The 11,300-nt window shown below is 36.1% G+C and overlaps 1 protein-coding gene across 1 annotated transcript in view; it reads left to right on the top strand.

The window, feature by feature from the left end:
• The window catches only part of PDE1A (phosphodiesterase 1A), a 385,920-nt gene extending 378,737 nt beyond the window's left edge, over positions 1–7,183 (top strand). The window contains exon 15 of the mRNA XM_052658277.1: positions 7,113–7,183. Coding sequence (XP_052514237.1) covers positions 7,113–7,183 — 71 coding nt within the window. The remainder of the gene's footprint in view (positions 1–7,112) is intronic.
• The last annotated feature ends 4,117 nt before the right edge of the window (positions 7,184–11,300 follow it).

Genomic DNA, 11,300 nt, shown 5'->3' on the forward strand with positions numbered 1-11,300 from the left:
GAGTGGAAATATGTCAGAAAAAGAAAAACAAAATATCATATATTAATGTGATAATTGGATGGCATCACTGATGCAATGGACATGAGTTTGAACAAGCTCTGGGAGATAGTGAAGGACAGGGAAGCCTGGCATGCTGCAGTCCACGGAATTGCAAAGAGTTGGACATGACTTAGTGACTGAATAACAAAAACACGTATATATGGAATCTAGAAAAATGGTACTGATGAACCTTTTTGCAGGGCAGTAATAGAGACCCAGACACAGAGAACTGACTTGTGGACACAGGGAGGGAGTTGCGCTGACATTTATATTAATACACTACTATGTGTAAAGGGCTTCCCAGATGCTACTGGTAAAGAATCCTCCTGCCAATGCAGGAGGTGCAAGACACGCAGGTTCGACCCCTGGGTCCAGAAGATCCCTTGGAGTAGGAAGTGGCAACCCACGTCAGGATTCTTGCCTGGAAGATCCCATGGACAGAGGAGACTGACGGGCTACAGTCCATGGGGTTTCAGAGTCGGACACAATTGAACAACTAACACCATGTGTAAAATAGATATCTAGTGGGAAGTTGCTGTGTAATACAGAGAGCTCAGCTTGGTAATCTGTGATGACCTAGATGGGTGGGATGGTGGGGGTGGCTCAAGAGGAAAGTCTACGGAAGATGACGATGACAGGGAAGCCTGGTGCACTCAGTGGGTGGAGTCACAAAGAGCTGGACACGACTTAGCTACTGAGCAACAATAGGTGATTCACATTGTTGTACAGCAGAAACTAACACAACATAGTAAAGCAATTATACTCTACTAAATAAATTTTAAAAAAAGATCTGTGATTCAATCAGACAAATCCCATCTGGAAATAAGTATTTCAATAGATATTAAAGCACTCTCCTAAAAGAATGGTGCCAAAGGAGAAATTATTACTTTAGTTATATTGGATAGGAACACTAAGTCAAATTTTCTCAACTGGGCTTCGCTTCTTCCTTGGCATGTCTCTTTCTTTCCAGTCTCCGGCCTTTTTTCATGTTTGGCTTGTACATCTCACCTCCCTACTCCCCTTGTTAGGAGAATATTCCTATCCTCCTGCCACCAAAACACATGCATCCTGTAGACCCAGTTTTAGACTGAACTCTTTTAAGGAGCCAGTTCATTATTTCTCTACCTGTTTTAACTCTAGTTTCAGTGGAACTTTGAGATTTCTGGCTGTTTGATGTGGTACCGGGCTCTCTAAGTTGAGTGAAATGTTAGTGAAAGCCAGTTGATTATAGAAAGAAATCTTTACTTTCCATAGATCACGTCTAATCAGCTCTGTGTAGAACTCACCACACCTTTAGGTGCCTAATACATGTGTACTGGGATTCATTCTGGCATTTGCCAATGTGAATCAAGGTGTTTTGTATTGCTTTAGTAAACCAGAAAATAATTAGCCATTTCTTGATTTGTGTCTTATGTAACACTTGATGAAATAAAGCATTGCTTTCTCTACTTTACAGGATTGTAACTAGCACATTTGGAAATGGGTGGGATTTTTCATCAGCAGCCTCACCTTTTTTTTCCTTCTCATCTCTCTTGGTGTTTAGTGTTCACTCCTTCCTTTGTTTACTATTACCTTCATGCATGAAGCAAAATTTATCCTGAGGCAGAAAATATACAACTATTTACTCTCAAGAGGCATTTAAATGAAGAGTAGTTTCTCCTGGTGTGAAGATTCCTTATTCCCAATCTATAAAGCAAATTGTATCATACAGATGCTGAAACACTGATTAGAATCAGAAGCACTGATTTATCTCACGTTACATTTCTCCAATGAATGTAGCTTCCAAATCCTAGATCATGTATTCTTTCTGGTAATTGGCAATATAAGCTATATAAATGGACCAAAAATAGAACTGAATCAACATAGACAGATCTACCAGGATAAGCAAACACTGCTATATGAGCAAAAGTAGTATTTTTCCTTTTTAAAAAATATATTTATTTATTTGGTCGTGTCAGAAATTAGTTGTAGCAAGCAGGATGTTGTGTTATGTGTTATGTTGTGTTACGTGGCTTCTTTCACTGGGGACACAGACTCTGTAGTTGTAGCGCTTGGGCTTAGTTGCTCTGAGGCATGTGAGATCCTAGCTCCCTGACCAGGGGTTGGACCCACATCCCTTGCATTGCAAGGCAGATTCTTAACCAGGTGAACCACCAGGGAAGTCCCAAGGTAGTATTTTTCTTGTGAAGAAATGAGAATGCAGTATAACTCAGAACTAGTGTTTCTGTTGAAAAGATTACACAAACTGATTTCTGGCCACATATTTTCTAAGCACTATTTGTCGTTGCTGATAAATATGGAAATTAACTGGATTATTTTTAAGGGATAATATGGGGGATTGTCTACCAAACCCTTCTAGGCCATGGTGCCTTGGAGTAGTCAGTTATCACTTCCCACTGTGTTTTTCTCATTTCTAAGATGGAAATTATGCTGATAGTTTTACTACTATATGTAGGGATTGTTGAATCAGACAAGAGAGAAATATGTGAAGGCAAATATTGATATAAACCATTAAATTAAATCAATTATTGTGTTTTTTATATCTACAGAAGGAATTATCTTTTTGTTATTTCTGAATCCTACATATTAAGAAAACACAAGAAGCACATGAAATCTGTTATTTCTTTGGGTATTATTATTTAGGACAAAACTAATCTTTGAAAAGAGAGTAGGTTTAAAGTCTGTGTGTAAAAAAATATTAGTAACTAAGAATAAATGACAGGTATGGCAGGAATGGTGAAGGTGGTATGCTAATGATTGTAGTTTGGGAAATGGTGAAGCTATAGGGCAAGATTCTGGTTTGACTTGGTCAGAGAGATTCAGCCATTAGGTAGCGTTAACACCTGAGGCAGATGATTCGACCTGCATCTCTTTCTATAGTTTGCCATGAAGATTCAGGGAATTAAGATGAGTGAAGCACTTAAAATAGTGCCCACCACCTAGCAGTTGTTCACAAAGTGTTGTTATTGTTCTATTTTCAACTGAATAATAATTTATCCCAGCAGATTGTTTTTTAAATAAGAGTTCAACAAGACCATAACTGGACAGCTGGAGTCTCTAATACCCAGCTGATCATGTACCTTACATTATTCCCTGAAAGTATTGTTTTTATCGTCTATGAGGCTAACGTATTATATTAGAGTTACTAATATAATAGTGAGCTCAGATTTCAGGCTGAGTTTAGATTAGCTAAATTTAGAGGATTTCTGTTTATTTGGGTAGGTCTGTCCCTCCTATGAGCACTATCTTCTCCCTACACCCCACCGAGTTTAGACTGTTTCTAAAGAGAAAACCATATTTCCATCCTTTTACAAATTACTTTCTTCAAATTTCAACATTTAGATGCCACCTAAAAGCTCTTTGAGATGAACAGAATTATCTGTTTCCTTACTTGCACTACCTTTTCCCTGGCTATCAAAAGAGCTTCTATGCACTTGCTTTGAGCAAACCCATTGCATTCATTCCTAAGGTGTAGTTTTCTATGTATGTTAACTTGCAAATCTCTTTACTAAAATGGAGTTCCAAGATCACTTTATGGGTTTCATTGAAATAATAGTGACTTGAAAGTAAATAATTTTGACTTCAGTTTATCTATTAATATTTATGATCTGCACTGAAGGAAATCACTTGATTTCTGGGACTGATTCTTACCCATAAAAAGAAGTTAGACTAGGTCAAAGATTTTAACCCAGGTTATATAGATGAAGTCTATACATTTGGAGAGTGATTTTTTTACTAACCTATAACTAAAATTAGGATTTTCTTCATTTGTAGGCAACAATACACAGTAACATTTGTGATATTTGTGTTTGTCACCAATGTACTTAGTCACTTAGTCATATCCGATTCTTTTCAATCCCATGGACTGTAGCCCACCAGTCTCCTCTGTCCTTGGGATTTTTCATGCAAGTAAACTGGAGTAGGTTGCCTGTTCCTTCTCCAGGGGATCTTCCTGACCCAGGGATTGAACCTGTGTCTCCTGTATTGCAGGAAGATTCTTTACCTTCTGAGCCATTTGTGAAGCCCATCACCAATAGAATCATCAATATTTTCATAACATTTAAATTCATGAAGAAACCTTATAGTATCCTTTGATCTCATTATTTCAGAATTATATAGATGATAGACCTGCAGCTAGACCTTGTTAGTTAATGAATTAATGAAGAAACACATTTGTTACTGTATCATATCTTAAGGATTACTTGAAGATGTTGATAATTATATTTAATATAGATGAAATCCTTTGTATATCATTTATTTATGAATTTTATTTTAAGGAAATCATAGGTTTCATCAAACTAAAAGAGGGGACAATTCAAAACTTGTGGGACCTTGCATTATAAGGATGTTTCTTAGAAGGTCTTTTACACAGACCACTCTTTGGTCATGAACATGATCTAAAATGTGATGACTTTATCTAAAATCAATGAACGTGATGAATTGAAAAATGCAAATAATTTCTTCTTTTCTGACAGAATGATATCTCATCTCTCAGAATGATATGGCTTTCTCTTTTTATGAAAGCCTAAGAGTCACTTTCAAAGAGTATTATCCAAGTTAGTTGTAAAGCCTTCTATAACTAAAGATTTATTAGCTAAAAGTAATATGATTTGAATATGCTGAAGACCTGAATTCAGTATTTTCCTAAGCATTCTGGCTGACAGGCAATTGACTGGTAGTGTTATGTATGTGCCCCTGGAAACATCTGGAATTTTACAGTTTCAAGGAACACATTTTTTTTCCTCAGGGCTACAAAAGTCTTGTCTTGGGTTGGTCACAGTTTTAAATTGCTACTTTCCTAATTGTGTGTATGGAATTACTCTTGGATGTAGTCTATGTAACATTTTTGTAATGCTGTGTTTTAACCATGTTATTTTACTCCTCTTCCATTCTTTTTATTACTGGGGACTCTTTATCCACTAGAAATAAGAGCATTTGATTATTGGTAAATCTCAGTGTCTTTTGTCCACTGTAAAAGGTTCTCAAAAATTTTGAGATTACTTAATTACTTATATTTCTTTCTTTTAATTCAATCTATTTTTTTCCACTCTGTTCTCTTCTATTCTATTTTCTTCTGTTCTAGTCTAGTCATAAGTAGCAAGATTTAAATCAAAAGTTTAAGACAAGGCTAATGATAGATGTCAGAAACACATCAACTTGGGAAGCAGAAATTTCAAAGAAGATCCAAAAGTCAATTATAAGTTTCCTATAACCATCACCCAGTTCAAATAATTGAAAAGGTCAGGTTGTTGATGGTTAGAATAAGATTTGTGAGGAAGCGTTCTTTAATGCATTCTCTGCTATTGGGAAAGGTATAGAAATTCTTCCCTCTTCATCTCAAACCAAAGGAAGATAGTTTCACCCTTGGAGAGCTAGAAGTAAAGGGGGTATTGGGAATGGAATCTGTATCTTATGTGAGACATACAAAAGGTTAGAAGGTGACAGATAAGCTGAAGGAGAGGAAGCTATGTAGATTTCAGCCTTTCCTCAACTAATTTTTAGGAATAAAGGCCTAAAGACCGTTTCATGTGGACCGAATGTAGCGTATCTGTATTTGGAAGCATGATAGGGCCTTAGGAGACAGAATCTGGAGGTGTACTAACGCATTTCCAGGGGCTGTGGACATTGTGAAGGAACATGTGTCCATGCCAAGGTTGTGAGAAGTCTCCAACCATGGGCCTTGGCAAGAAGTCCCTGGAGAGCCCATGAATGTGCTCACAGAGTAGTCAGCTCTACACCCCTGCAGGTCTAGTGAACCCAAAGCCACCCTCCAATGGCAGTCTTAGCCTTCCCTCTCTTGCTCCAGCTTAGGGGCCCAAGGTAGCCAGTTGACAGAGGACAAACAGCACTGCTTGTTTCTCGCTTAATAAATCCTGCCTGCTTGAGCTTAAAAGAATAAAGAAAGAAACATCAATCCAGCTCTCCTCCCCCACCCCCCATGACCACAGTTTCTAGGCTCTGCGACAAATCCAAGGTTGGGAAGGAGGTTTATCTGTTTTAAGGTTGATGTATATTGTATGTGATTAGACCTAAGACACTGGCAATTTAATGTGATCACATGATGTTTTTATTATCTAAGAATGATTGGAAAAGTCCTGATACTACCTAAAAGATTGAACCTGAGACAGAAGATAAGTTCCCCTGCTAAGTATATTTTCAAGAGAGTAAAGGACAAAATAATTTTGCTTTGTGATAATACTCCCTAAGTTCTGTATGTTCTCTAATTTTATGAACTCAGTAAAAATCTATTGCAGTTGAGACAATGCAGTCTTACAATGTATCTTGGAAAAACAATCTCAAAATCAGCTGGTGCAGTTTAATCATCAACATATTTTCAATCAAATTTTAGATGGAAAGAACCTTCTATAATATGTGTCTATGACTATTTTCTGAAATATCAAAGTATTTTGAGTAATTGACTCAAAAACTAATTTCATCTAATTTTTAATTTTCTCACATAATAATTCTCTTTTATCTGTACATTTTGCTCTATGTTTCTATTTTTTTTTATAGATTCTCTGCAGCCTCTCTAGAAATGTTGGAATATTTTCCATGCTATTTTTTTTCAAAGTTTATATAGAAGCTGAGTGATCCTAAGATTATAAATTCCATTAGTTTGTTTTGGCAGATGATATATCTTAAACATTACATTCTCTTTTACTCATTTTTTAAAAGTCATAGCAACTAAGCAATGTGTGATATAAGACAATGAACATTAGAGGTTTGTTTGAAAGAAGATATTTCAATTAAAATATTTGGAAGAAACATGCATAATTTTTATGTTTGATTTAATAGATGCTTGAACATGTCTCATCTGTTTCATTTCTGTATCTCCAGATTAAATTTCAACTTCACAAACTTGTATAACCACCAGAAGATGACTTGTATACTCTATCAATCCACAGGCTGAAAAGAAAGTATTTGGTATTTTTGAAGAAATGTGCCACAGATCCACTATAAAATCTAGTCTTCAGAGTTTCACAGATTGCTTCAGTTTCCCGACCTAATTAAGTTTTCTCCCTTCAGGTCTATTTTGCTTTTGTTTATTTGCTGTTTATGTGTTTATTTTTCAGGTGAACCTGATCCCCATAAGAACTCAGATCTAGTAAATGCCGAAGAAAAACATGCTGAAACACATTCATAGGTTGAAACACCTTAAAAACATCTTTCATTATAAGGATGGGAGGTAATTTTATTGTTTAGATGAAAAATTTATTTCCAAATTGGGTGATTTGGAGAGTATCATTAGAAACAAAGTTATCTTATTTAAATGTCCCTTTGGATTCTTTTCTTTTAAATCTCTATTTTCTGAGGCAAACCCTTAACAAGTAAGCTTTAAATATTTACTGTTTAAGTTTACCTTTTCAAAGGTTTCTTGACTTACTCAGCAATACAAATTATATTTACTGAGACCTTTTAGCCCTTTAAAAATAATAAGCTATATAATATGGGGAGGTTTAATTCTGTTTTCTTCTACAGTACTTCATACAAGAAATATGAATGTTTTATACCAGTTTCCTTTTCTACTTCATGTAGGAAATATGAGTGCTTATAGTAGATGATAATAACAAAGCAAGTACATATTATAAAACAACATCAATATTTGCTCAAATCCATGGACATTGCATCAGTGATTATCCTTTTAAAAATTCAGCTTCCAGGGCTCACCTTTGATCTACCAAATTATCAGCTCTGGGAGTGATGCTAATGTCTGTTTAAAAAGTATAAAAATGAGTCTTGCTATTGGCTTGATGGTAGAGGCAAGAAAAAAATGCTGCAGGTACCATATCAAGTCTTTGAGATGTTATTAGGAGCACCTCAAATGTCGCTTTAAATCGATGAAGTTAAAATGTGATTAGCCATAACTGTTTTATACATGCTGCATTTAGACTTACTAATGGCAAAAAAGGCATTTTTTAAGGAAATAAATTCACAAGAAATCATGAAGATATATAAAAGCTACATATGCCTAAAAAGCTCTGAATTCAGGTCCCCATTGCTGTCACAAAGGAATGAACAGAATTCCCAACACCACCTCTTTTTAATATAATGAAAGTGCCTTAACATGGTTGCAGCTGTCACCACCACAGTGAGCTGTTTTACAGACGTTTTCCATTGAGCATCACAATAAAGAGAATCTTGCATTACGAAAAAAAAAAGAAAAAAATGTGGCTAGCTTTTAAGATGAATCATTTCCCAGTATTCTTGACTCAACTGTATGATTCTCTAATCGATACTGATAGTTTCACTAATAGCAACTATCAGTGTCATCCTATCAACAGTTCCAGAGTTGGTGACTGTGATTAACAGTTTACGTATGAATTGTGGATAGAAATCAAATCACAAACTGGATAGAAATTTTAAAAACCAGCTCTATATTAAAATTTTTAAAGATATTGTCTTGTATTGAAACTCCAATACTTTGGCCACCTGATGCGAAGAGCTGACTCATTTGAAAAGTCCCTGATGCTGGGAAAGATTGAGGGCAGGAGGAGAAGGGGACAACAGAGGATAAGATGGTTGGATGGCATCACTGACTCAATGGACATGAGTTTGGGTAAGCTCTGGGAGTTGGTGATGGACAGGGAGGCCTGGCATGCTGCAGTTCATGGGGTTGCAAAGAGTCGGACATGACTGAGTGACTGAACTGAACTGAAATTGTATTAGTTAACAACAATTCCTCTCCATCACCTCCATCCAAACTTTAGACACACACATACACACAAAAGAGATAGGAAGAGAAATTCCAACTGGTATAAAAAGAATATCTATCATTTTCTGATAAATCTCTAATTTTTACAAGGTCAATAAAGTCCAACATGAAATTGCCACACAATAATTGATGCCCATATATGACTAAAACATGATCTTCCTTTTCATTTGAATTTTATTTCAAGATAATGAAAACAGCACTAAAATATTCTAAACCCTCAATTTTTCACAAATATTTTTCTGCTCTTTCAACACACACTCAGAACAGGCCATTTTATGAACTTATATAAGAGACAAACATAAATTTTGAGCTACTAATTCTAGCCACATAAATACACTCAAAGATGCTATCACAGATTTTGGCCAGTGTTTCTGTCATTGCTCTTTCTCCGCAATTTGGCCTTCTTCAATCAAACCAGAGAAAATTTAAGGCAAAAGTTGGACATTTTCAAATTTTTATCACTTTGAACCCAGTTATCTCATAGGTGACTATGCAATATATGTACAGAACGTGAGGCATTTAAAAATTTTACTTTCTTGCTTTGTTTTACACAGAGTGCTGTAACTACAAAACTTTCAAGCTTCTAAGTAAAAGGAAAGCAAAAACAAAATTATAGAAAAATATTTTTGCAGCTCTGGGGCTATTTAGATTGTCCTTGTTGTTTTAAATACATGGGAACCAAGTGAGAAGAGGGGCTGCTCAGAAGTTGTAGTTGAAGTCCTAAGACAACAATGAAGCATCAGAGCCCGGACTCTGTGACCTGATGAACTCTTCATTGTAACTCGCAAGCTGGGAAACCACAGCGAAACCTGTTCCTGAAAGCAGTGAACCAGCCTGCATCCACCACTGTTATTGCAAAGCACTAAAGCATCACCCACATGGGGGTCATCACAATGCAAGTCACGCAAGACCTATGGTCCAAGATGACAAGAACCTCCAGCCCTTATTGGAGACAGACACTAGAACTGAGAATTGGATTTGCCTTCTAGGGTGTTAATCCCATCAGGATGTAACAAAATATATTACAGGTCAAGGGATAAGGGACAAGAAGTGTGTGTGTGTGTGTGTGTGTGTGTGTGTGTACTCAAAAATGTCTGTGAAAATGGAAGCCCACACTCTTCTGCACAGAGAGCATTATTTGATGTGATTTATAATTTTACTACAAACAAACTGCAGCCATTGGAGACTGCTTCCTTGTCATGTTTTGCCTGAGCATGTGCAGAGCCTTGCCTTTGTTCCAAATTGAAGAACTACCTTTATTTGTTACTAGCTGCCAAGAAAGGTCAAGACCAAGTAGATGTTGTAATTTTCACTGTACAAACTCTTCAATGATTGTGAGACTGAATGAATTTGTTTTTGTGAAAGGTAGAAATCAGATGGAAAAGATCAAGAGTAGTCATCAATTAAAGAAGAAAGTGAAGGTGGATATGTCCATCCTAATGAGTTTTCTGTTGCACCTGCTTCTTCCCTGGGTTCCACAATGCTAAGCAATATTTTAGAAATGGATGCAATCAGAAGCTTTTAAATCTAAGTAGTGGGATTTTATAACTCACAACTTAGATATCTTTTCATGTGTAAGCCATATTCTATATGCATATTAGGTATGCATTATTCTAACTTAAGATATATTTGTGCATAGACTGTGTATAAGATGCTTTTAAATGTTCTGTGAATAAGGTCCTTAGCTTTTGTTTCACCTGAAGCATATGTAGAACACAGATAAATAATTGAATTGTATCGTAGATATTATAATGCAATTGATATTTTAAATGCAAGCAGTAAAGATTGATCTATAATGATGTGTGGCAGGGAAAATTTATAGATATGTACATCATGGTGACTTTTTGTCCTTTAACAATGGATTTCTTATTTCTATTTATGGAGAAACTGCAATTACTGCTTTTAATGTCTTTTTTAAGGTAGCTATTTACAAACTAGAAAATATTCTGCATTTAAAATAGAATCTGACTGTCTGGGAAGTCTAATTACTATTGTTCCTATTTGAGCCAGTTGTCTTTCATTAAAGGTATAGACTCTCTCAACAGAGAAATAAATTGAAACACTGCTTCTGAACTGTCATAGGAAACATGTCCACTTTGTTCCTATTAATACTTTAAGATATGTAGACTTTATAACTAAAACAATAGAAGAGTATAATGAAGTCATTATTTTCTGTATATGGGTTTTAACCTAATTTTCCAGGTTATGTAACTTATGAAGCACTGTGACAGAACTTTCAGGGGATCCGAGCAAACGTGCTCCATCCCTTCAGAAGAGTTGTCACGCTGTTGATGCACTTATTCCTTTTAAACTAATCTCCCTGTCTCGCTTCCTCTTTCCCTCCTTCTTTTTGTGTCTTTACTTCTCTCTTCTGTATCTTCCTTATTCCCTCTTCTCTCCCTTTAAGACAGCCACTGACTTGTGTTAATTAGCAGGAAGTTAGAGGGAGGGTCGGAGAAGGCGATGGCCCCCCACTCCAGTACTCTTGCCTGGAAAATCCCATGGACGGAGGAGCCTGGTGGGCTGCAGTCCATGGGGTCGCTAAGAG

The sequence above is a fragment of the Budorcas taxicolor genome, chromosome 2 (assembly GCF_023091745.1).
Source record: "Budorcas taxicolor isolate Tak-1 chromosome 2, Takin1.1, whole genome shotgun sequence".
In the NCBI taxonomy this organism is placed as follows: Eukaryota; Metazoa; Chordata; class Mammalia; order Artiodactyla; family Bovidae; genus Budorcas; species Budorcas taxicolor.